A 27,174-nucleotide genomic window follows, 5' to 3' on the forward strand; every position below is an offset into this window, starting at 1 on the left:
CACAGGAGGGAAGTGTACAAGCTCCGCTCTGATTGGTCAGGCTTTGGTCATGTACAAAATCAGGCGGAATGCTACTCACTCCTTTGGGGAAGTACAATTATAATAGACCTAGATGAAATACTCTTAACACCACTACTTATAATTTCAGTGTGACTTCCATCTCAACGACGAAAGATACAAGCATGTGAATCTATGAAAGAGTCAATACTGGAAAAATGTTTTGAAAGAACTGGATAAACGGCCTGACATCCATCATTAGCAAAGGCGGGATATCCAATATGGCTGATTTATGGCACTTTGATTAATGATAGCAAAATTCCTGGTTTTCCTAAAGACAGCTGCCAGTTACCTCTCTCCCTTCCTCTAACACACATTTTTTTTAAAATTTCTAACTGCTTCCCTATTTCTACTCTTGGCCCATTACCCCTCACTCTTCTTGGTCTTTCCACCTTCATCGTCCTGCTTTGTGACCTGCCTAACATTTCTCTCCCATACAGTCCGCTTCGATTCTCTCCATCTCTCTTCTCCTACCCTTTCATTAGTTCCCTTCTTTTATCTCTTCTTCTGCTTTATTGTTTATTTTTCGTTTCCTTAACCTCATTTCCAAAGTTCAGACTTCTCTCTTCATCTAATTTTCCTCTTTCTACTATAACCTCTTCTGCCTCTCAAGCTCTCTTTCACCCCTTTTTACCATCTAACACTGCTCCCCTGTGTCCGCCTTCTGTTTCTCCTTCCTGTTTCTTTTCCATTATCACTGTACTCTCCTGCCCTATCTCAGACCTCCTCTAACTTATTTCCATCTTTTTCTCTATTTTACTTTTCCAACCATACATTTCCCCTTCTGCCGCTTTACATCCTTATATGTCTTTCTCTTTTTTGCCATTTCTATTCCCTTCTTCTGTCTCTGTCTTCATGTTTAATTATTTTCATCAATATCGGTCAGCATTCTTCTTCCCAATCTGACATTTCTAGCTCAACTAACGTACATTTCACCGCCTCACTACCTCTCTCTCTAGAATAGATCTCTCAATCTTCTTGTACATCTCCCTCCTTCTCCATGAATCTCTATTCTTTCACTATTTTTTTCCTCCGGCTTTCTCACGAATGCATTTTGCCCTCTAACTTTCTTCTCCCTCTTCTTTTTTCCTCTATTCCTTACACACATTTCTGTCATATCTACATCTTTCCCCTTTCCATATATCTGTCTACTAGCTCCACATTCTCTGCCGCTTCACAAACTCACCCTAAGGAGTCGAGCATAATAGATCTGGTCGTCTTCTGCTGGGGCTTTCTGAGGGGCCCCTGGAGGCAGGTATCGACTGTAGGCGATTAGCAGTTCATTTAAGTCATACAGGGTGGCTGGATCCAAGGTGTGGTTATTAATGAGTCTGACCAGGTACTCCTTGTAGTGCGACCTGGAACAAAAGGGAAGAGAGAGATCAGTGAGGGAGGAAGTGATGGTACAGTTGGAGATATAGGGAGAGATAGGTCAGGGTGCGAGGAAAGGAAGAAAGTGTTGAGGATGGAGCAAGAAAGAGATGGGATGAAGAAGAGAGGAAACAGTGAAGAATGGAGGAAGGATGAATAACTGTACACATTCCTGGACTCTGAGTTATATAGAACTTTCAGGAAAAGGAACAGCATGTCCAGTTGTGAGGACATTTTTGTGGGGTCCTTGGGCAGTCAAATGTTACTGGGCTTTATAACCCTGAAATTTTGCGAAACAGTGTTCAAAATGGCCCTTTCTGCAGGGTCATCGCAAAATGCTTTCCTTCCTCCTCCCCTTTTTGCTGAATTAGTTTTTGTTGGCTTTAGGACTCGGTGCAGTTTACCACGGCTTACCAGTGCTTGTGCTCTCTTCCTTAAAACATGATAGAATTGGCTTATACTCAATTGCATATTTAATTTACTTATAAAATGTACTTATAGGTCCTACATGCTTGGAAGTTCGGGCTGGACAGCTCCCATGAGGAACAGGGTCAATACTTGTTTTTATATGGCTTGGTCGAAATTGCTGTGGCATGGTGAGCCAAAGAACGATGAATTAAATCCAGATCATTGTGACTGGGGGGTGAATGTTTGCACTGCTCAGCATTCCGTCCATTAATTGTTCCTTTTACTATTAGAAAGTTGGCATTTTCTTGCTTTAGCCATTTGGTGCCTGCAGCCTGTCTCTGGCCAAATGACTGTGTGTAGTTGGGCTTTGTGTATTCCTCCTAGACAGCGACAGACCAGGGAAGGCATGTCATCTGTGCATTTCAAAGGCATGCCTCTAGAAGCTTCTCCCTACTTCCAAGTCCCAATTGTTTAAAAAAGAAGGACCTCAGACACCACCTCGTCAGTACACTTCTGGACCTGTGGATACTCTGCCAAGAAGAAGTACTTCTGTTCTTCTGAAAGACTGCTACTCTGCTGGACTGCACTTTGCTGGACTTCTATTTTTCTGTGCTGACCTGCTGCCCTCTTGCATGAGTGAGAAGGACTGGACCTAGAACACAGAGTGACTACAAGTGCTAATTGGCTGACCTCCGGATCTGAAGCCTCAGAAACATAACAGGCTTCCAACAACTTGGCACCAGCACCTGGACTCGGCCATCTGTCAGTCTAAAACCTACCCTGCCAAGTGGTGCCCCCCCTGTCCTGGACCATTGAAAGTGGGCCTAAGGTGCTCACCAGCAGAACCGGCGCATCTTGTCTGCTGAGTAGCGCATACCTGAGCAGAAGCAATACAGCGCTGCTGCAGTGTGGATTGGACTTGTCGCAAAGACCTCCGTCACCCGGCAGTCCTCAGAACTGACATATCACCCAAAAGAGAGGTGTGGAGCCGTGGCCAGTGCGACTGTCGCTGGAATCTGGGGATCAAGGTTCAATCCCCAGTGCCTGGCGGCAGATTAGCCCAGCACCATGTGACTGGGCAATAGCTTGCTTAATCTTCCTGATGGCCCCCAGCGCCTGGAGACCCTTACAGGTGATTGTTTGCACTTTACAAATGTGGAATATGAAGGCGTGGTGCATCCACTGCCTAGGTCCTCTGATCTCTTGTCGAAGGCAGCCTCAGCAATGACAGACTCCGCATCGCAGCTTCTCGGGACAGACACATCATCAGCTGCGCGCTGCATCCCAGACGCCGGACTACGCACCGCAAGCCACATTGATGGGATCCTCAATGTCACAGGACCTTGCACCTCAATCTTGCTGCATCTCGGCACCAACGCATTGCTTCGCTGCAAGCTATATCTTCGTCACAGATCCATGCAGAGCTCTGCAACCAGGATTTAAGGTACTTTGTTCAGCGGGCTAACTGGGTCCCTGTAGCTGGCCCAGGCTCCAGTGTGGTCGGCCTGAACTTGTGACATTGTCCTAGTCCGGAAACGGCAAGCTATTCCCAGTTAAAACGTTATGCTTTTGGCGCTATTTTCACTAAACATTTTCAAACTCAATATCTCCAGTTCTACTGACTGTATTTTTGTCGTGTAGGTCTTGTTTTAATTATTAAATTAAGCTCTATTTGTGTAACCTGGTGTGGGATCCTTTTTGTGTAGAGTTGTCACTGTTTCACTGTTTGAAGTGTTGAACAAATACTTTACACATTGCTTCCAAATTAAGCCTGAGTACTCTGTGCCAAGCTACAAGGGGGCGATTTAGGGTTTTACTTGTGCCTTACCCTGATTAGGACTATGGCTGCTGCTTGACCAGGGGTCATACCCAGTCATCTAGTGATTGCACTGATTTTCTTTTATAAATTGGCACAGATTCTATGGGTCCTATTTTCCTCGTTTACCGTGGCCTTAGTGTTAAGGCATGCATTAAAATGATCATGTGTGGTCCAAACAAAATGATACATTGATTTATGCTGATTACCTGGAAAATGTAATGTTTGTAATAGCATAAATTGCAGTCACTATTTCAGGGCACATTCACATATATATCAGAGTCTATCTTTGCAAAGTGTATACATGTTTTAACCGGCTCTCAAGAATGTTTTTATTGTAAAAACTAATTATGATAGTGAGGATGCTACCACTGGCCTACATTTCCCACGGTTTACTCTTATTTTCTTTTTCAGTTGCATAAGATTGTACCATTCTTACATTTATACCTCTTCTTATCACTACCCATATCTCGAATACCCATGTCTGCAATCACTCTTAACATCAGTTCGTTAAACACCATTGTACTTCAAAATATTTTATTTTCAGCTCTTTTAAATGTAACTTAATTTTCTCTTATTGACCTAAATCTTCTTAGTTATTTTCCGAATATTTACACTCAAACTACACTATATGGTTAAATCTACTGAATTTCTATGAATCCTCCCTCTCTCAATAAGTCTCCCCAGGATTACAGCAACTCTTTTACTAAAGCAAGTTCAATCTACTTTAGAATAAACAACATAGAGGATGTAGCCTAACGGTTAGGGTGGTGGACATCAAATCTGGGGAACTGGGTTTGAGTCTCGGCAACAACGCTCAACATCCTGTGATATTGGGCCATTCACTTAATCTACCTGTGCCTAACAAAACAAGCATTGGAAATGCAATAGGTCTCGCATTAGAAAAGTTGGAGCTATTGGTCTTTTAAATGACCAATATTGTATTTATTTCTTGGTTTTTAAAATTGCTAAATTGATAGCTTTGTCATTTACAATGTCAATAGTTATAACTTTCGCGAATGTGACACCTATAGCATTTGGAATGCAACATGTTTTGTATTTACGTGACTTAGATGGCAGCTCTGGTCGTTAGGCCACATCTCTAGAGAGCAGGGTTGGATTTTTTTTAAAAGTGTCCATTTGCTGCAAACAGTGGCGATGAAGTGATACCTTTGCTCGGAGTGCGCACCCCCTTTCAGCAGGTGTTGGCAGATGCAACTTCAGCAAGGACAAGTTTTAAAGAGCAAAGGAGCCTGGCCATGCAGGTCTGCAGAGTGAGACGTGACGTCACAGGGGGCGGTGCAAACATGTGTGTGAGGGAGAGAGTCAGATGGGGAAAACCTGAGAGGTGCTGCATGGCATGCACAGATGACGACAGTCAAAGTCTGCACCAACCGGGATATATGCTGCCACGCAGGAGGAGCTCAACTGCATTACTATCGTGTAATCCAAAGTTCTTCACATAAAACATATTTATTCAACATTTCTCTTATTCAGTGGAGAGCCCTGAACAATGTACCAACATTGGAAAGATGAATGTTTAGGACGACATGCTAGGATTCCGCCTAGATCCCGGCAGGTCATACACAGATGAAACTGAGCGCTTGTTTATCTCTTGAAATGGTGAAGCTGAAAGACGTCACTCTGCGCACAGAGATAAAACAAGTAATTATCCCCACTCTTTTCTGCACGAGCATGTTTCAAAAGAAGCTGAACAGTTTCATCTGCAGGTTTATTGTGCTAATGAGCCAAGCTGCAATCTGAGAGCTTCTTTTGAAACCTGCTCATGGAATTTGGAGCGGCACCTCATTTACTTCCTCTGGTGTGATTAAATCTTGTGTCGAACTGCAGATAGTGCCAGTAAGTAGCTCCATGTGATATGTTTCACATATCATGCACAATACTTTTATGAGAGGGCAGGCTGTGTTTGAATACGTCCACACACTAAACTACTCCTTGTTGAAAACTGATTGAGGTGGGCGGCCAGGGCGACTAGCAGATGCGTTCTGACTTTTTAGCGATCTTAAAACTCAACGCTGCGGCGCTGGGCTTTGTGCACCTTTGTTAACACGATGAAGGTCGGACGCACGGGGCGAGACGGGATTTGTCTCTAAACCAGGAAGGTGGTCGTTTCGCACCAGGCTGTTAACAGAGGTCAAGTGACAGGGGTGCACGGGTGGGGAGTTTATCAGACGACCTCCGAGCAGAGGCTAAGAGAGGAGAGGAGCTCGTGACCGGGCTCGTGTTATAAGGTCCCGACACCGAGGCTGTGGTAGCGGCTACATGCGAGCCTCAGCTGGTGAAACTCTGCTTCTGTGCCACCACTGACCTCTGCCCCGTCCGAAACCCTCCGAGGACATACATGGATTTATTAGCAGGGTAACGGAGTAGGGAAACTCTCCAAGCATGTACCCTTTCTCTGTTCTGGGCCCTCACACGCACGCACGTAGAGTAATGCAGGATTTGACAAACAGGCTTTGCGCACCATCCTTCCCATTACAAATAAGGCGGTGTAAAATGAAATCATCAATAGGTCTTGAAAGTCCGCAAGTCTAAAAAGCAGCACAAAAGAATAAACACACAGCCCGAAAGAATGACATCCATACTCTGGTCGAAGTTTGGCTGGCGGGGTCATTACTTGTTCTGTTTGCAAAATCCAAAACAACTCTGAACTGGTTGGTGCATGTGTTTTCGAAAGTGCACTAGGTTGTCCTTCAGTAGCGCGATGCTGCACCAGTAACAGATTTACGTGAAATCTATAGTTTACCCATTAGGATTTTTTTAAAACACAGTGATCACCCGGCAGGATAGCCACAGCACTGAGGTAGCACAGCAGAGACTTGGCGCCTGGCTATTTTATATAAAACCAGGCCCTGCTTCTAGTTAATACATTGAAGTAAAAATAAACTTTTGCAACACGCTAATATATATTTTTTTAAACTGCACACTTTTTCTCTCAAATAACTCTTCTTTTGTGGTAGATGACGCTGATATTGTATACATAGGCATGAAAATGCATATTCTAAATTGTTTTCAATTACAATGTCACCTCACATGTCAATGAATGGTTGTGTAAACTGCGTTTGTGCTCGGAGGGTGGGAGGAGGGCTCCTATCGCAAGGAGGGAGGGACAAAGCCAGAAATAGAGGCAGCGATGGAAAGGAAAGATAAGGCGGCCGTAATATAAATGCCGTCCAAAACATGAAGTAAGGCGTCCGCTTCACAGACGCCGTGCTATTAGTCGAGCAAAGGGAAAGCAACAAAAATAATAAATAAATGGACATTGGGAAAAGGCACGCTGAAGGGCGAGGGAGGCGAGGGAGGGAGGAGAAATGCGAGAAACGTGTGAAGCCTTTGAAGCTTCACTTCAAAGGCTTTTTGGCACAGCGCACGCTGGGGGATGACTGTGGGAGGGAGGTTGGTGTCTGTGCACGCGCTTTTTATGGCAATGCACATGCGCATTGAGCGAGCTTTCACGGGCACTTCATGGAATCGCCCGATCTAGGTAAGCTCTGTTTAAGCCACTTTATATCGAGCTCCCGCTCTCAATGCCCATGGGTATTGAGATAGGTCGCTCGACCTAAAAATGAATGTGTCCTCATGTAACGTAACTGATGCTCATGTAAAGCGCTCTGATACCTGATTTCGGTTCAATTTTGCACTATATGAAAACTGAGAAAAAAAAAGAAAAAAAAACATTTCCAAGCACACATCTGAACTAAAAACACACTGACTTGGAAAGAAATATGCTACTTACCAGTATGCATCTGTTCTTGGCATAGAGGGCTGCTGAGTGGTACATTATGAATAGATCGCCATCTGGTGTTGGGCTCGGATGATTGCACTTAGAAGTTTTTTGTAGTCACGAGGCTGGTGACTCCTCCCTTGGGTGATATTGCGCATGGGCATCAGCTCCATCCTTAGATTGATTTGCCATAGTAGGGTTAGATGGAGTAATATGATAGAATACAGAAAGAGATGCCTATGTAAGTGTATCTAAATAAGATAATGTTGGAACAGACACAGGTTTCCGGGGAGGCAGGGAGGGCATGTACCACTCTGCAGCCCTCTATGCCAAGAACAGATGCATACTGGTAAGTAGCATATTCCGTTCGAGGAATATGGGCTGCAGATGGTACATTATGAATTGAATAGATTACACAGCAGTTACCTCCCTAGCGGTGGTCACCAGTGTCTGTTGCAACAGTCTGAAATAAAGCTTTTAATACAGCATGGCCCACATTTGCTTGTTGTCTTGCCAGCACGTCTACTCACAGTAGTGTTTCGTGAAGGTATGCGGTGTAGACCAAGTTGCTGCTTTGCATATGTCATCTAGGAATGCCATAGATGCCCCTAGTTTGCGTGTAGAATGAGCTCTAGGGGGAACAGTTAGTGTTCTTTTTGCCTTTATGTAACATATCTGTATACATTTCACAATCCACCTGGCAATACCTGCTTTAGATATAGGGTTGCCTTTATGTGTTGGGGAAAACGCTACAAATAGTTGTTTCGTTTTTCTGAAAGTTTGTGTTCTTTCCATGTATTATAATATTGCCCTTTTGACATCTAGTGTATGTAGGGCCCTCTCTGCTACCATCTGTGGCTTTGGAAAAAAGACTGGTAGTTCCACTGGCTGCTTGATGTGGAATGCTGACATTACTTTAGGCAAGAACTTTGGGTTTGTTCTAAGAACCACCTTATTCTGGTGTAACTGTAGAAATGGTTCTGGTATTGTTAATGCCTGTAACTCACTCACTCTCCTGAGGGAGGTAATGGCTATAAGGAAGGCCACCTTCCATGTAAGAAATTGTATTTCACACCTATGCATAATCAATCAATCAATCAAAAACATTTATAGAGCGCACTACCTACCCGTAGGGTCTCAAGGCGCTTGGGGGGGGGGGGAGGGGGGTGCTGCTACTGCTCGAACAGCCAGGTCTTGAGCTTCTTCCTGAAGGAGAGGTGGTCTTGGGTCAGGCGCAGGTCGGCCGGGAGGGAGTTCCAGGTCTTGGCGGCCAGGTAGGAGAAGGACCTTCCTCCTGCGGTGGCTCTACGGATGCGTGGGACGGTGGCGAGGGCGTGGCTGGCAGATCGGAGGTGGCGTTTGGGAGCGTAGAAGTTGATGCGGTTGTTGAGGTAGCTCGGGCCTTGATCGTGGAGAGCTTTGTGTGCGTGGGTAAGGAGGCGGAAGGTGATTCTCTTGTTGACCGGGAGCCAGTGCAGGTCTCTTAGGTGTCCAGAGATGTGGCTGTGTCGTGGGATGTCGAGGATGAGTCTGGCTGAGGCGTTCTGGATGCGCTGGAGTCTCTTCTGGATCTTGGCGGTCGTTCCGGCGTAGAGTGCGTTGCCGTAGTCCAGTCGGCTGGTGACGAGGGCCTGGGTGACGGTCTTCCTGGTCTCCGTGGGGATCCACCAGAAGATCTTCCGAAGCATGCGCAGGATGTTGAAGCACGACGGGGAGACGGCGTTGACTTGCCTGGTCATGGAGAGGGAGGAGTCCAGGATGAAGCCCAGGTTGCGTGCGTGGTTCGTTGGTTTGGGTGCGGTGCCCAGGGCGGGGGGCCACCAGGAGTCGTCCCAGGCGGAGGGCGAGGAGCCCAGGATGAGGACCTCCGTCTTATCTGAGTTCAGTTTCAGGCGGCTCGTCGTCATCCACTCGGCTACCTCTTTCATCCCTTCGTGCAGGTTGGCTCTGGCGGCGGCGGGGTCGTTGGTCAGGGAGAGGATCAGCTGGGTGTCGTCGGCGTAGGAAATTATGTTGCGGTTGTGTTGGCGTGCGATGGCCGCGAGGGGGCTCATGTAGACGTTGAAGAGAGTAGGGCTCAGCGAGGATCCTTGAGGGACGCCGCAGATGACTTTGGTGGCCTCTGACTTGTACGGTGGTAGGCGGACTCTGTGTTCTTCCGTCGAGGAAGGAGACGATCCATTCCAGTGCCTTCTCCTGGATTCCGACGTTGCTGAGGCGCTGCACTAGGGTGCGGTGGCAGACCGTGTCGAAAGCCGCGGAGAGGTCTAGGAGGATGAGGGCCGCTGTTTCTCCGTTGTCCATCAAGGCTCGGATGTCGTCGGTGGCGGCGATGAGGGCGGTCTCGGTGCTGTGGTTGGCACGGAGTCCGGACTGCGATGGGTCGAGGGATTCATTCGTCTCGAGGAAGGCGGCCAGCTGCTTGTTGACGGTCTTCTCGATGACTTTGGCTGGGAACGGGAGTAGAGAGATGGGGCGGTAATTCTTGAGTTCGCTGGGGTCTGCTGTAGGTTTCTTTAGTAGAGCGCTGAGTTCGGCGTGCTTCCAGCTCTCGGGGAAGGTGGCGGTGTCGAATGAGGTGTTGATGATGTCCCGCAGGTGGGGTGCGATGACAGTGTCGGCTTTGTTGAAGACGTGGTGAGGGCAGGGGTCGGTCGGAGATCCGGAGTGGATGGAGTTCATCATGTGGACGGTGTCTTCGGTGTTGACCGGGGTCCAGGCGCGGAGGGTGGTGGTGGGTGGCGTTGCTGCGGTCGTGGCGTGCGTCGGTTGAGTGCTGAAGCTGTTGTGTATGTCCGCGATCTTGTTGTGGAAGTAGGAGGCGAGGGAGTTGCAGAGGTCTTGCGATGGGGTGATGTCGTTGTTTCCGGCGTTGGGGTTGGAGAGCTCTTTCACGATGTTGAAGAGTTCCTTGCAGTTGTGTGCGTTGTTGTCCAGTCGGTTCTTGAAAGCCGTTTTCTTGGCGGTGCGGATCAGTTGGTGGTGTTTCCGGGTGGCGAGCTTGAGGGTGGTCCTGTTGTCCGGCGTGGGTTCCTTTCTCCAGGCTTTCTCGAGGGCTCAGCAGTTCTTCTTGGAGCTCTTGAGTTCGTCGGTGAACCATGGGGCTCTCTTACTGCCGGGCCTGCTGGGCGGGATCCTCAGAGGGGCGAGTTCGTCTGCGCATTTGCTGATCCACTTCGAGAGGTTGTCGGCGGCCTGGCTGGGGTTCGCTGAGCTGGCCGGAGGGTGCTGGCTCAGGGAAGCGGCGAGCTGGTCGGCTGTGATCTTGTTCCAGCTTCTTCGGTTAACCTGTTGCTGGTGGTGGTGGATCGTCGTTCTTCTGAAGGTGAAGTGGATGCATCTGTGGTCCGTCCAGTGGAGTTCTGTGGCGTGGCCTATGCATAGGTTCAAAAGGTGGCCCCATTAGTCTGGTGAGTACTATGTTGAGGTTCCAGACTGGAGAAGGTGGTAGTCTTGGTGGAATAACTCTTTGGAGGCCTTCCATGAAAGCCTTAATTGCGGGTACCCTAAACAGGGATAGATGTTGCCTGTTTTACAGGTATGCTGGTATAGCTGCAAGATGTACTCTAATGGAGATGTAAGCAAGGTTACATTGCTGTAAGTGTAGTAAGTAGCAAATAATATTTTGTGTAGATGCGTCCAGAGGGTTGATGTTGTTACTGTTACAGTATACAGCAAACCTTTTCCACTTTGCTGCATAACAGGCTCTGGTGGTGGGACGTCTTGCTTGCTTAATAATTTCCATACATTTTGGAGGTAAATTTAAGTATCCAAATTCTAAGACCTCAGGAGCCAGATCGCTAGGTTCAGTTGTTTGAGATCTGGGTGCATTATTTCCCCATGGTTCTGTGTAAGGTGCATGGGTGAGATTCTTAATTTTTGGTGTGGCACCTGTGAGAGTTGTAGGAGCGTGGTGAACCACGGCTGCCGTGCCCACGTGGGTGCTACCAGTATCATGGTTATTGAATGTTGTTGCAGTTTTCGAACCACTAATGGAATTAGTGGGAGAGGGGGAAAAGCGTATGCCAATTTGTTGGACCAATTTATCCATAATGCATTGCCCTGCGACAGGTGGTGTGGGTACCTGGATGCGAAGCTTTGGCATTTTGCGTTCTGATGAGTGGCAAAGAGATCTATCTCCGGTTGTCCCCATCTTTGGAAGAATGGCTGCAGTATTTTGGTTGGTGCAGTTCCCATTCGTGTATTTGTTCTGACTCTCTGCTTAAGATGTCTGCTATCTGATTTTGAACTCCTGGAAGGTGTTCGGCTAACAGATAGATGTTTTGAGAAATGGCCCATCTCCAAATTTCCTGAGCTAGTCTGGATAGTTGGAGAGAGTGTGTCCCCCCTGTTTTTGAATATAATACCTTGCTGTCATGTTGTCATTTGAAAAGCTTTTAATACTAGAAACACTGCTAGCAGTTCTAGATGATTTATGTGCAGTTGTTTGTGCTGTACACTCCATCTCCCTTGTACTGTGTATCTCTCCATATGAGCTCCCCATCCGGTGAGCGATGCATCCGCTGTTAGTACCACTTGTGGAATTTGTTCTAGGAACGACCGCCCTTTGGAAATGCTTGTTGTATTCCACCACTTCAGAGAGCAATGCGTGCGGTCGTCTACCAACACCAGATCTGTAATCTGACCTTGAGCCTGATTCCACTGTGTTGCTAGACATTCTTGAAGCGGACGCATTTGTAGTCTGGCATATGGGATTAACAGTATGCAAGAGACATCATCCCTAATAACTGCATGAACACTCGAGCTGCTAATGAGTGTTGCGGTTGAAATCCTTGAATTAGGGTGAGCATTGTCTGAATCCTGACTGGATTGGGGTATACTATGGCTTTTTCTGTATTTATAGTAGCCCCTAGATATTGTTGAACCGTGTTTGGTTGCAGGTGGGATATTTTGTAGTTCACCGTAAACCCTAGCTGGTGCAGCAGTTGAATTGTCTTTTGTGTGTTTTGAAGACTTTCCTCTTGTGACGTGGCCTTTATTAGCCAGTCGTCCAAGTAAGGGAAGACATGTATTTGCTGTCTTCTTAGGTGTGCTGCATTTTGTGAACACCCTTGGTGCTGTTGTGACTCCAAACGGAAGGACCTTGAATTGATAATGTCGTCCTTATCCAGTGTAGAAAGAAAGTCCCCTTTCTTCAGTAAAGGAAGTACCTGTTGGAGCGTGATCATGTGGAAATGTTCCGAATTTATGTATGCATTGAGAGGTCTGAGGTCTAGTATAAGCCTTAGAGATCCGTCGTTTTGGGGAATTAGAAAGTATAGAGAGTATACTCCTGTTCCTTGTTGATGTTGTGGAACCTCCTCTATCGCAAGCTTTTGTAACAGCGATAGTACCTCCTGTTTTAATAATGTCAGATGGTCTTGACTCATTGGACGCTGTCTGGGGGGGATGTTTGGTGGGGTAGCAGTGAGTTCTAGGCAATAACCATATAGGATAATTTGACTCACCCACCTGTCAGATGTGATGTTTTCCCAGATAGGTAGGAACTGTGATAGGCGTCCCCCGACCGGTGTTGCATGGTCTGGGGGGAGCTGTATGAAGTCACTGTTTTGGGGTAGGAGAGTTGCGGTTGTTGTTGTTTCCGTGACCTCTACCCTTGTTGTTGTTACCTCTGTAACTGCCTCTAGAATTACCTTTAGGTGATGTTGGTGTAAAAGAGGTTGATTTCTGGGTTGTGCCTGTATTTTTTGATCCGCCTCTATAGGTGGACCTACGAAAGGAACCTCTCGGAGATGGCTGTTCCAATGCTCCCATTGACTTAGCCGTTTCTGTGTCCTTTTTCATTTTTTCCAGCGCCTCATCTGTGCTTGAGCCGAAGAGTGCTTTCCCATCAAAAGGCTGGTTCAATAAAGAAGTTTGTACCTCCTGTTTGAACCCTGAGACCCTGAGCCATGCAAGTCTTCTTAACATGATACTGGTGTTTATAGATCTTGCCGCAGTGTCTGCTGCGTCTAAGGCGCACTTAATGGAAGTGTTGGTTATTATCTTCCCTTCTTGTATCAGCTGCTCTGCCCTTTTTTGATGTTCCTTAGGGAGATGTGTAATGAGTTTCTCTAACTCATCATATTGAGCTCTATCATAGCGTGCAAGTAGCGCTTGAGTATTTGCTATGCGCCAGCTGTTTGCTGCTTGAGATGCTACTCTCTTGCCAGAGGCATCTATTAACTTAGACTCCTGGTCAGGAGGAGGAGCTTCTCCTGTTAGTGAGTTCGCCCTCTTACGAGCATTTGAGACTACTAACGAATCCAGTAGCATTTGGCCCTTAATAAATACTGGGTGTTTTGGGGCTAACTTATACTTTTTGTCAATTCTTGGGTTTAACACCCTAGCCCTCACAGGATCTTTAAATATATCTGATGTGTGAGTGAGGAGACCCTTAAGCATCGGTAGGGTCCCTGAAGATTTTTGTGCAGCAGGTAGTGTTTCTAAAAGGAAATCTTCTATCTGAGGTTCCATATGTAAATCTACCTTGTGGTAATTTGCTGCCCTATTAATCAACTGTGCAAAACCCGAATTATCATCAGGGGGAGAGGGTTTTGAGGGATACAGGTCAGGGTCATTATCATTATCTGTCACTGCATCATAATCTTCCCATGGGTCTGTGTCTTCTGGGATAGTATTGTTATCATCCTAGGAAGGTCCCGATCCCCTGTATAACCTTCTACATCTGTTTGAGGTGTAGATGGGCGTGGTGTAAAAGGTCGAGGGATAGCTGGCAGAGTATGAGGAAGAGGAGAAGAGGGTGTGTCCATAGGCTGTGGAGAAAGGGGAGGAGTTGCATTTGTCCCCATTGTTCTCTTCTTAGGAGAAGGAGCTTTCCGCTCCAACGGTTGAGTCTTCCTCTTTTTAGGTGGTTTTGTCACAACCTTGCCAGTTTGTGGATCAATGAACAAAGTCTTTTGTTTTGGATCTGTCTCTTGCTCCTGTGTCGGTACCGAAGCCTTTGGGTCTGATAGGTGCTTTTGCTTCTGTGCCTCGGTGTTAGGTGTTTTCGGCACCAAGAGTTTGCTGGAGTCCGATTTTTTCGGTGTCAAGGGAGTCTTCGACGTCGAAGCATGTTTCGGTTTCGACATGGAATGTTTCGACTTAGAGCTCTCTTTGGAATGGAGCTTCGGTGTCGATGTCGACCGTTTCTCGGATCCGACATAGTGGGAGACCGAGTGTTTCGGTTTCGTTGCCGAGCCAAAAGGCGGGACGTCGGAAACTTTTTTCGGTTGTCTGATCGGGCTTGAAGGCGGGGTCGACATCAATTGGGGTCGGCTTTTTGGCAAAGGGACGTCGTCACTCACAGTTTGATGAACGTCGACTTCTTCGACATCAGACTCGTCCGCTTCCGACCCCGACCCGCCCTCATCTTCTTCCTACTCGGAGTGTTCGATCTCGAACAGTTCTGGGATTGCATCTGACTCCATCCTCGACATCTCGTGCCTTCGGGCTCGACAGTTTCTAATCGTCGACTTAGAGGAGAAAGCCGCACAGACTTCACAATCCCTGGATTCGTGGTCAGGTGATAAACAGAGGTTGCACACCTCGAGTATGTCCTTGTGTGGGAATTTAGCACCACACGTTGGACATTTCTTGAATGGAGTCCTTTCCATGGACTCCGGGCTGGACTACGTCGAAATAGGCCTCCCAGTCTCGTCGACTTAGAGTTAGAAATCTTCGGTGTGGACGTCGAAGCGCGTCGAAATGGGAATGAACTTGCGCTCGATAAACAATACCGTCGAATTGGAAAGGGAATACGCGCCGAAATATAACTTTTTCTCCAAGTCAATCCGGAGCGCTTCGATCCTCATCCGAACCCGATGGCGGAAAAAAACAATCTAAGGATGGAGCCGATGCCCATGCGCACTATCACCCAAGGGAGGCGTCACCAGCCTCGTGACTACAAAAGACTTCTCCAAGAGAAAAACAAGTGCAATCATCCGAGCCCAACACCAGATGGCGATCTATTCATAATGTACCATCTGCAGCCCATATGCCTCGAACATACACTTTTGGTACTTTTATTTTAGATCAATCAATTTTTAGTCTCAAAGACTTCCTAAAGACTGGCCTTCTATTTGTCTCTAACGATACAAAGGCCCAGTCTGATATCCTACCTGTACAATTGTCAGTTACCTATCTCAGAGAGTGAAAATTCTATAGGGACAGAAACATTCCATCTCTCCCTTTCCACCTTTCAACACAGAACATACTGTGTCCATTTTCAGCAATGGAAAAATCATGATTCAAAGCTCTGATGACAACCTAGAAGTGCTATACTACGACTGTAAGAAAGTGCCCTTTTTTTGCATGGCTGCCCTCACTTTTTGCTAAACTGCTGATGTACTTTGACTGTGTGCCCTTGGTTCCTGCCAATCAGGTACCCAGGGCTATGTTCTTTCCTTAAAACTGCATTGAGGCCAAACTCAATTGGCACTCTTTGGCCACATGTCAGTGACTTGTAAATGGTACCACAGGTACCAAGGGCACTGTGGCCAGGGAAGGCCTCTAAGGGCTGCAGCACTTATTGTGCCACCCCTAGAGGCCCTTTACCTTTACGCACACACTGCCATTGCAGGCTGTGTGTTGTGGTGCAGAACAAAGCGAAGAGCCATGCCTACAATTCACTGCCCTGGCATAGGTCAGCGACCCCTCTAGCTGGGTGCACCATACCAGTGGTGAGGGTGCAGGTACATGAGCCCTGTACCCCTACAGTGTCACGCCAATTCTTAGATATTGTAAGTGCAGTAATGCCATTAAGAGTATATGGTGCTGGGAGTTTGTCATTACGAACTCCACAGCACCATAATGGCTTTCCTGAAAACTGAGAAGTTTGGAATCAAACTTCTCAGCACATTAAACCCACACTGATGCTAGTGTGGGATTTAATGAAAAATACCCTGAGGGCATCTTAGAGATGCCCCCGGAAAACCGACTTCTTACTAGTGTCCAGGCTGAGTTGCTGCTTGCCAGCTGCCACCACCAGACATGTTTCTGGATCCCTGGGTCGAGAGCCAGCTGCTCTCGGGAGTCTGAAACAATGCACATCCTGGGACGAGGTGCCAAGCCTCCTCCCCCAGGATGGGCAGGGTCCACGAAGGGGAAGCTTCATAGGCTTGCCACCTTTGTGAGCTACCTCAGCCCATTGCTGCTTTCAGCAACTGGCTCCCACCATTTTGGACCTCCACTTTGGGCGGGAGAATTGGCAGGAAAACCACGTGAGGAAGGGAGGTCTGCTCAACGTTGCCAACCCTTCCCCCAGGTGGGGGAGTCGAGGTGAAGCACAACTTTCAGTCCCCACCATCTTGCAGATGAGGGCACCCAGCTAACCAGAGAGGCATATGCCCCCTCTCCCACAGGAGGATGGCATAATACTTATCTGTAACACCCCTAAGTGTTGTGTTTAGGGGCAACTCTGAATATTGCCTCCTCAGACAAGAACCGACCAGAAGAAAAGAAGAAGAAAGACAGAAAAAGCCATGCTAGAACTAAACTAAGAAGGGGAGGACACCCACTTACTTGGTCCCAGCGAAATCCCATTGTGTCCTGTAGCCAGCAGCCTCAGGACCCTGAAGGACCTGCTCTGCCTTCCAAACCAAAGACTTTGTCTCCAGTGAACACCGGAATTGCTTGCTCACCAACAGACTCAGACTCAGACTCCAGCCAAAACCATGAGTCTGCACCACTCCGCACCTGATGCCCATGGCCCGAGTTCAAGTGGCCCAACACCACGAGGAGTTCTCCCGATGATCCTGACCTGAGATCTGGTGATCTCTGACCTGCCTCGAATCTCCGAGCGAAGCCTGCAGTCTCTTTCTGGAGGATTCCCCCGACAGCGACAGTAGCTGGTAAGAAAAAACAGATGCCTGAAGACACCCCTGCACCAGACGCCCCACGGCCTTGGGTATCCCAACCGACGGTGTCCCAGCTTTCCCACGCATCCTAACTTACCTCTCCAACTGGTGGTCACAACCTCAGAAGATCTTCGTCCCTGAGCCTGCAGACTTTGTTGCATCCGGAGAATCCCCATTGAAAGCAACAGGGCACCTGATGCCAAAACAGCTCCCTGCACCCAGCCACCGCTGCGGGTGTACTTTGGGTGCTAACTCGGATCCCCCTTTGCCCTGCGCATAACACCGGGAGCTTTGCTCCCACAACCCTGTGGCCAACCGGAGGCACCCTATTCTCCATTGGATAACATTGGGCCTCAGCAATCAGCCGCCCTAGCGCCGCTGAGGGTGTTTCAAGAGTGCATCCTTGACCGTGGTTCTAACCCCAGAATACCAACTCCCACAAAACAGAACTTACCTGCAAACCGTTAGCTTCATTTTTCTCCATAGGAATACATTGACTGTTTTTCATGGAAAATTGTTTTAAGTGTGGAGTTTGTTTGTTTGGAACATTGAAAAACTATCTTGTACTAAAAGTGTATTACTTACCTTTTGTCTAGGAGATGTATCAGTGTGATCTCTAGGCATATCACACTGATTAGCAAAGGTAATCTGAAAAGTAATCTAAAAAGTAACATACATAGTAATCTGAGAAGTTATTTCAAAACATTGACTTACCTGTAATTCAATCAACTGCATTTGAACCTGCTCTCAATTGTAAAACATTGCATAAGACTTTGCAAAGCATTTATTTCACTTACCTGCACCAGGCTTGGCTTGGTTCTAAGAAATAAAATAACATAATAGGAATATGCTACTTACCAGTATGCATCTGTTCTTGGCATGCAGGGCTGCTGACATTCATATATGTGCATAGATCGCCACCTAGTGTTGGGTCCGGATGATTGCACATTGTTGTTCTGGAAGAGTCTTCGAAGTATCACGAGATAGGTGGCTCCTCCCCTGGAGTGCAGTGCGCATGGGTATCCTCTCCATCTTCAGATTGTTTTTCGCCATTGTGGCAGAGATGGAGTGTAATACAGTAAGTGATTGTGAGAAGTTGGCCTGATATGCAGTGCTCACTATTCTAGTGATCACTATGCATCAGTCCAAACGACCCTTATGGTGATTGGTTGTAAGTCAACCTGAGACCAGCTATCCTAGTAGCGTGGATATGAGCAGTCTTCGGGCTAAACTCTAGAGGGCGTGTTAAGCCAGCTGTTATACCATCACATACCCCTTGAACACCAAGTGAAAGGACACCACACAAGTGTTATGAAAATAAACAGTGTATTTATTAGAATCACAACAGCCCTGTACTCTTTATGAGGACAGGGTACTAAGCACACAACAAAACTCCTAGGAAAATACTTCAAGTGCACAATCTACACAAATGCCCGAGGGCACGGAAAGTTTAGTGTTCTCGGGCGAACCCGATAAGGTAAGTCGGAAGCGGTAGGGACTCGGGACCCTTAGATAATGAGGCTATGCGGGCACCGAAATGCCGAAGTTACCTAGCCCAGGGGCTGCGGCTGCACAAGTCTTTACAGACGTCGGGAGTCCTCGCTGACGAACCAGGAGCCGGAAGGAAGGAGTTGTTGGCCGGCGACCAGTAGAGATAGTTCGTAGAGATCCAAGCCTGGATCAGAGATGGATGACACCTGAAAGCAGAGGGGACCAAGTTCGTAACTACTAGCCAGTAGTCAGAGGGTACCAGGAGGGCACCGGATGATCGTCACCTCGACTAGGTGAGTGGGCGACGCTAGGCTCTGCAGTCTCACGGACCAGGAGGCGTTGTCGGCGACCAGGATGGAGGTGCGAGCTGTCCCACGAAGGTTGATGCTGTTGGCGTCGCTGGGCCCAGGATTGGGGCGACAAGCATTGGCAAATTCAGGGTCACGTGGTGGATCTAAAAATGGCGTCTTGAGTGGACCAGGAGGGTCCGGGGTGCTCCTATTCAGAGGAGAGCAAAGGCCAGTCTGAAGCAACCAGACCAGCAGCGTTGGTTGTCGGGCGTCGTCGAGAAGGTCAGAAGCCAGCGGCTAGTAACCAGACAACGTGATGAGCGGCAAAGAGCAGAAGGGCCCCACGCAGATCGTGGAGATGCTGGGAGGCTGCACTTCGGTGCTGGAGCTGCTCAGGGTCGGGGCTTCTCGGACCCCAGAGCACTCACCAGAGGATCCCTCGGTGGTCGTGCTGGCTTTAGAAATCGTGCAGGTTCTGATGATGGCCGGTCCCTCGAGGTCTCGTCGCACCCACGGATCTCAGCTGAGCTGACGATGTGGGTAGAGGTCGGAGGTGCCAGGGAAGCCGGTTCTTGTCGAGCTGGGCAGTCGGATTCCGGAGGAAGGACGTGCAGCAAACCGCAGAGTTCTTAGATGGTGCCTGCGGATGCAGGGTGACTACTCCTTAGCCACAAGGGAGAAATCTTGAGAAGAAGTCGAGAGTTCCTTTCGTAGAAAGTATTCTTGATTCAAAGATGATCTAATTTGGAAGGGTCCCCGCTCCTGCCTTTATCCTAAAGAAAGGGGTGGGTACGCGACTAGGTCCTGCCCTAGGGGTGGGACCAGGAAGGGGGGTGGTTACACCCCTCTCCCATGCCGGACTTTCCCCAGGCCAGGGGCTGGTGTGCCCCTGGAACTGGTTTTAGCCGGCAGATGCGTAGTGAGCACCGGGGTGCCACTCCGCAGTCACCTTCCTGTAAAGCCCTGCCTACCCAGGATACACAAAACCCTGTCTGGGATGGTGCAAGCACCGCCCCGGACAGGAAAACCCTTTGTCCAAGCTCTCCTTGCTGGAAGGACTCCCAGCAGCAGGAGGTCAGACTCGTGTCTGTGGTGGCAGCATCCATTTTGTGGAGCTGAGGCTTCAGTTAACTTTAACCGGGGTTCACGGTTACGTACATGTTGTGTCCCTCTAGAAGGGTGGAATGCTAGCCCCGTCGCCAGCATTGGTGAGGGGTCAGTATCCCGATTCGTATGACACCTTACTCGACATGTTTTGATAACGCGATACCGAAGTTAGCGATATGGTACGCGGTATCATGGAACAGCCATTGGGTCTTGGTTCCGCAGGCTGCAACCGGGCTCGGCTCGTGCCAGAGCCCAATTCACACAATTCCACACACTCTGCCTTCAGGATTGTCAAGGCCTGCCATAGGAGTGACTGATAGGAATTCGGGTGTCCATTTTTAGGGTTAGATATAGGTATACTACATCTAAAGCAAAGGGCGAGTACGCCACCTTGCCCCAGCTGTCGTGCAGCCAGTTGTGTCAGATTTAGATGGTCATCCAGGGGTGGCATAATACATGCTTCAGCCCCTGGTAGGCCCTGGGTACACCGATGCCCTGAGTTACAGGGTCTGACAAGGTGGCCCAGTTCCAATTGGGTAATGCACCTAAGGTACACATGTCAATTTAGCGAGAGAACAGCTAGGCTGTGGGTCTGATTGGCAGGCCCACAGCCAGAGAAAGTCGTAAACCAGTGAAACAAAAGCAAAAAATCTGGGTGATCATAGGATTGCAGACCCTACTCTCCTACAGTGATGACCATGCCTGAGAATGATTCTGAGTGCTACAGCTGCGACAGGCACCGGGGAGGAGGCGGGCGATATGAATGTCAGCAGCCCTACATGCCAAGAACAGATACATACTGGTAAGTAGCATATTCTGTTCGAGGCATGTGGGCTGCTGAATTCATATCTGTGCATAGAATTAATAGCAGTTACCTCCTTAGCGGTGGTTGCCCGTGCCAGCTGCAGCAGTCTGAAAAAGGATTTTGAGAACAGCCTGTCCTACAGCAGCTTGCTGTTTGGAGTGCACATATACGCAGTAATGTTTGGTAAATGTATGTATGGTGGTCCATGTGGCTGCTCTACATATATCCTCTAGGGGAATGTTACCTAGGAAAGCCATGGATGCCCCGAACTTGCGTGTGGAATGCGCTCTTGGGGGAACTGTTAATGTGCGTTTAGCTTTTTGATAACAGATCTGTATGTACTTAACAATCCATTTGGCTAGACCTAATTTGGAAATGGGGTTGCCTTTGTGTTGTGGAGAGAAGGCAACAAACAGTTGTTTAGTCTTTCAAAAATCTTTTGTCCTGTCGATGTAATACAGGAGAGCTCTTAACATCTAAGGTGTGCAGTGCTCGGTCTGTCTCAGAATCAGGATTTGGGAAGAAAACTGGCAGTTCTATGGTTTGATTAATGTGGAACTGCGACACCATCTTAGGCATGAATTTAGGGTTGGTACATAGCACTACCCTATTAGCATGAATCTGTATGAAAGGCTCTTGAATAGTTAGGGCTTGAAGCTCACTAACTCTTCTTAGCGATGTGATTGCTACTAGAAAAGCCACTTTCCATGTAAGAAACTGTATCTCACAAGAGTGAAGAGGTTCAAAGGGTGGTCCCATCAGTCTGGTGAGAACTATGTTTAGATTCCAGACAGGTGAAGGAGGGTGTCTGGGAGGGATCACTCTCTTGAGTCCTTCCATAAAAGCCTTAATGGCAGGCACCCTGAAAAGGGAAAGATGCTGCCTGTTTTGAAGATATGCTGCCATGGCGGCCAAATGTATCCTGATGGAACTATATGCCAGATTGCATCTGTATAGATGCAACAAATAACATATGATGTTTTGCGTGGACGCATCTAGCGGATTAATGTCATTATTGGAACAGTAAATGACAAATCGCTTCCATTTGGCAGCATAGCATGCCCTAGTTGTAGGTCGCCTTGCCTCCTTGATGATATTCATACAGTCAGGGGGCAAGTTGAGGTAGCCAAACTCTATGACCTCAGGAGCCATATTACAAGGCTCAACTGTTGTGGATCTGGGTGCTGAATGTGTCCATGCTTCTGTGTGAGGAGACTGGGCGTGAGGCGCAGCCGTTGGTGAGGCACCACTGAAAGTTCCAGGAACGTGGTGTACCAGGCCTGCCTTGCCCACGTTGGAGCAACCAGGATGAGCGTCATGGAGTGCTGCCGCAGTTTGCGTGCCACTAGCGGTATGAGCGGTGCTGGAGGAAAAGCGTACGCAAATCTGCCTGACCAGTTCATCCATATCACATTGCCCCGAGACTGCGGGTGTGGGAACCTGGCGGCGAAGGTTTGGCATTTTGCGTTTTCCTTTGTGGCGAATAGTTCTATCTGTGGATGACCCCACTGCTGGAAATATGGTTGGCGCACCGAGGGGTGTATCTCCCACTCGTGCATCTGATGGCTGTGCCTGCTGAGCAGGTCCGCCATCTGATTGTCCTTGCCTGGGAGATGTTCCGCCATGAGGAACATGTTCCTTTGAATAGCCCACTTCCACATGCTCTGGGCTAGATGAGGCAGTTGCGGAGAGTGTGTGCCTCCCTGCTTTTGGATGTAATACATGGCAGTCATGTTGTCCGTCCGGATCAGCACGACTTTGTTGCACAGGTGCAATTTGAATGCCTTCATCGCCATGAAGATTGCCATCAGCTCCAACAGGTTGATATGCATCTTCTGCTGCTGCGCTGTCCATAGTCCCTGCACGGTATAATGGAGGATATGCGCTCCCCATCCCTGGAGAGATGCGTCCGTTGTCAGCACTATTTGTGGGACAGGCTCTTGGAACAGTCGTCCCCTGCAAAGGTTTTGTGTGTTCCACCAATGCAGAGAGTTGTATGTACGACCGGTCACCAACACTAGGTCTTTCAGATGCCCATGAGCCTGGTTCCACTGTCGTGCCAAGCACTCCTGAGGCGGACGCATGTGTAGCCTCGCGTGCGGGACTATGAAGATGCAGGAGGCCATCATACCTATCAGCTGCATGAATACCTGCACTGGGAGTGAGTGTTGGGGCCTGAATTTCAGAATTAGCAATCGCATGCTGTTGACTCTGACAGAGTTTGGCTGCACTGTTGCTGTCAGAGTGTTTATTGTTGCACCTAGGTACTGTTGTACATGTGCGGGTTGAAGGTGTGACTTTGGGTAATTCAGTGAAAATCCTAGACTGTGTAGGAGGTGAATTGTGCGGGACATGTGGCTGGCACATTGCTGGGCTGACTTTGCTTGGACAAGCCAGTCGTCCAGGTAAGGATAGACATGGATGTGTTGTCTCCGAAGGTGCGCAGCCACAGTTGGTAAGCACTTGGTGAACACCCTGGGGGCAGTAGTGACCCCGAAAGGCAGGACCTTGAACTGGTAATGCTGGTTGTTGACGGTGAACCTGAGATACTTCCTGTGACCTGGGTGAATGGGAATGTGGAAATATGCATCCTTCAGATCTAGGGTTGCCAGGAAGTCCCCCTGACTGAGCAATGGTAGAATTTGCTGTAAAGTTAACATGTGAAAATGTTCTGACAAGATGTACTGGTTCAGGGGTCTGAGGACTAGAATGGGCCGCAGGGAACCGTCCTTTTTTGGGATCAAGAAGTACAGCGAGTACACCCCTGTACCTTGCTGTTCGAAAGGCACGAGTTCTAGGGCCCCTTTTTGCAGCATGCAGATTACTTCTTGCTGCAATAAGTGCATGTGCTCTGCGGACATAGGACGTTGCCTTGGGGGTATGTTGGGAGGAGTGGAGGTTAGTTCCAGACAATAGCCGTATTGGATAAGGTGTCTCACCCCACCTGTCTGTGGTAATGCCTTCCCAGACTGGCAGGAACTGCTGGAGTCTTCCCCCGACCGGTGTTATGCGGTCTGGGGGCAGTGACAAGGCATCACTGTTTATTGGTGGAGGAGGATCTGGCATTGTTATTTCCACGTCCTATGCCTTTGGTGCTGTTCCCACGATATCCACCTCTGTTATTTTTGTTATAGGTGGTCTGCGTGCTCCCTTTGTTGTATTGGGATTGCTGCAATGCTTGACCTCTAGAGGCTCCCCTGTTACCGGAGCGACAAAAGGAACTGCCCCATAACTGCTGTGACTCCAGAGCCCCCATGGATTTTGCTGTCTCAGTGTCTTTTTTCATCTTTTCAAGGGTCGTGTCTACATCAGGACCAAAAAGAAAGTCAGGGTTAACTGGCTGATTGAGCAACGTTGTTTGGATCTCTGGTTTGAAACCAGAGATGCGGAGCCAAGCATGACGTCTCAGCATTACACTAGTGTTGATGGCCCTAGCTGCTGTGTCTGCGGCATCGAGTGCACACTTGATAGATGCATTTGAAATCAACTTTCCTTCCTGTATCAGCATTTTCTGCTCCCTACTTATAAGCATCAGGCAGGTGTTGCATTAGCTGCTCTAACGTGTTGTAGTGAGCCCTATCGTATCTGGCTAATAGGGCCTGTGTATTTGAGATCCTCCAAATATTAGCCGCTTGAGCAGCTACACGATTGCCAGAAGCTTCCAAGATTTTTGATTCTTTGTCTGGAGGAGGAGCATCACCACTTGTTTGAGAGTTTGCTCTCTTGCGAGCATTAGCCACTACCAGGGAGTCCAATATGACCTGGCCCTTGATGTACGTAGGGTCCACAGGCGCAGGCCGATATTTTCTTTCAATCCTTAGGTTTACAACCCTTGCCCTTGTGGTCTCCTTGAAAAAGTCAGTAGCATGTTTCAGGACACCCTTTAGCATAGGCAATGTCTTTACTGATCTTTCTGAGGTGGAGAAAGTATCGAACAGAAAGTCCTCCTCCACTGGGTCAGCGTGCATTTCCACGTCATGGTTAATTGCCCCCCTTTTCAATTAAAGCGTTAAACGCCGCCATGTCTTCAGTAGGCGATGTCTTGACATTATAGGACTGAATATCAGGCATAGTGTGTGGCTCATCAGGGTCAACAGGGTCAGTCCAGGGTTGAGGTTCCTCCTGATCTGTGTCAGCAGGATAATTAAATTAATCCTCATTGTAACCTTCCCCCACATCCTCATTGGTGCGTGTGGGAGAATAGGCATAGAACAGGTGAGGTGGCAGAATCCCTTTTTCTTTTGAGAGGGATTTTGTACGACTCCAAAGGATGTTCTGGAGCGATTTTCCGTTTATGAATGGTGAGCCTGCCAGAATACGAGTCGATGAAGAGCTTCGACTGATTTCATACGTGGGTGCCTGGAACACCACCTCCTCCGGAATGGACTGAGACCTGGAAAGTCCCGACACCTTCTTGGATGTTTCGGTGCTCTTTTGTGGCTCGAACGCTTTGGGTCGAGCGGTCGGGGGCAGTCCGTATTTAATTGGTGGAGGAATCACTGGAGACGAACCGACCTTTTTTGAGATTGACGTCGTCATCGATCGATCGGCTTCGTTGGATGACCAGCTTGCTTGCGGCCTTGCGTCGACTCGAGCTCATGGTGCGCAGCAGGTACGGCCTTGGGCTTCGACGCAATATGCTCTTTCGGGTCAGGTTTGGACTTCGACTCGAGGGCCTTGCTTAACATTGGCTTGGAGGCCGCAAGCTTCGGTTCAACAGTCTTTTTAGCCTGTAGTCCTTTGCCAGTGTCGCCATGTTTGGACGTTGACGTGGACGGCGTCAGAGTGACGTGCTTGACCGCAGGGACTGGCTTCGGCGCCCCGCTCTTCGGGCCGACGCCCCCTTGTGACCCCGAAGGGTCGATGACACTTTTAGACTTGATTGGAGTCGAGGAGTCCGAGGGCGTCGATCCGAGGACTGTCTTCAACAGTTTCGTTTTCGCCTCTGTTGGTTTCGGTATCGATTTTGGTGGATCGACCGATGGCTCCTTCGAAGTATTCTTAGCCGGGCCTTGATGCGGGCCTATAGAATGTGGATTAAGATCTCGGCTAAGGCCTTCCGGCGATGCCTCGACCTGAGCCTTAGAGAGCACAGTGTCAATATTAGGCCCCGCGACAGCGGGTGGGCCTTGCTCATCGCTTGAGTCGCCATCGACGGCTCCGATGGCCTCTGCATCGTCTCCTACCTCGACGACGTCTTCATCATGGACGTAGTCTTCATCGTCGTCCACACCGAAGTTAGAGTCTTGCTCCGACGCAGGGTCCGACTGCTGGTCAGGATCCTCTTCATCGACGCCTTCATCGTCATCAGCCTCGAAGATGTTCTCCGGGTCAGGCGCCGCTTTCTGGGCCGACTCTCGTGCGGCGCGTCGAAGTCGAAGCGTCTTCTTCGACCGGAACTTGGAACAGGTCATACAGCTGGCCTCGTCGTGGTCCGGGGATAAACATTTATTGCACACTGGGTGCACATCAATGTGAGGGTATTTGGAGTTGCAGACGGGGCATCTCTTGAACGGGCTCCGTTCCATCTTAGTCCTAGTTTGGGCCTTTGGTGTCGAAAACGCAAACGGCCTTCGACGTCCTGTTCGAAGAACTTGATGAAGTACAGGCACCGAACGAGACAATACCGACGCCCCGAAGGCCTTTTGTCCTTGCGAAAAGTGTTTTGTACCGATTCCGAACTTTAGTCAAGAAAGTACATCCGAACCCAATGGCGGAAACAAAGAATCTGAAGATGGAGAGAATGGCCATGCACACTGTAGTCCAGGGGAGGTGCCAACTATCTCGTGATACTTCGAAGACTCTTCCAGGACAACAATGTGCAATCATCCGGACCCAACACTAGGCGGCGATCTATGCACAGATATGAATTCAGCAGCCCACATGCCTCGAACATATTGTTGATATAAACAAATTGGTCTGAGTTCAGCCTTTGAGTGTGACTTCATTTGCTGCCTGAGTGTGTACAACAAATGCTTAACACTACCCTCTGATAAAGCCTTACTGCTCGCCCACACTACCACAAATAGAGAGGTAGGTGCTATCTACTTTTACCTCTGCCTACCTTTGGGTTTCCACTGGACTCTGTGCACACTGTACCTCATTTTGGTATAGTATATACAGAGCCAGCTTCCAACAATGACTTCCCGTTCCTATTAGACAAATACTGCAATGTGACCGACCCTCTATCATATCTCCTCGGCATACTAGCATAAACCCTTAAC

The 27,174-nt window shown here is 48.5% G+C and overlaps 1 protein-coding gene across 3 annotated transcripts in view; it reads right to left on the reverse strand.

The window, feature by feature from the left end:
* Positions 1 to 27,174, reverse strand: part of RNF31 (ring finger protein 31) — a 628,898-nt gene that overhangs the window by 36,310 nt on the left and 565,414 nt on the right. For all 3 annotated transcript variants that reach the window (XM_086923745.1, XM_086923746.1, XM_086923747.1), the window contains exon 21: positions 1,244 to 1,415. In XM_086923745.1, the coding sequence (XP_086779871.1) occupies positions 1,244 to 1,415 (172 nt within the window). The remainder of the gene's footprint in view (positions 1 to 1,243; positions 1,416 to 27,174) is intronic.

Source organism: Lissotriton vulgaris, chromosome 5 (genome assembly GCF_964263255.1).
Source record: "Lissotriton vulgaris chromosome 5, aLisVul1.2, whole genome shotgun sequence".
Classification (NCBI taxonomy): domain Eukaryota; kingdom Metazoa; phylum Chordata; class Amphibia; order Caudata; family Salamandridae; genus Lissotriton; species Lissotriton vulgaris.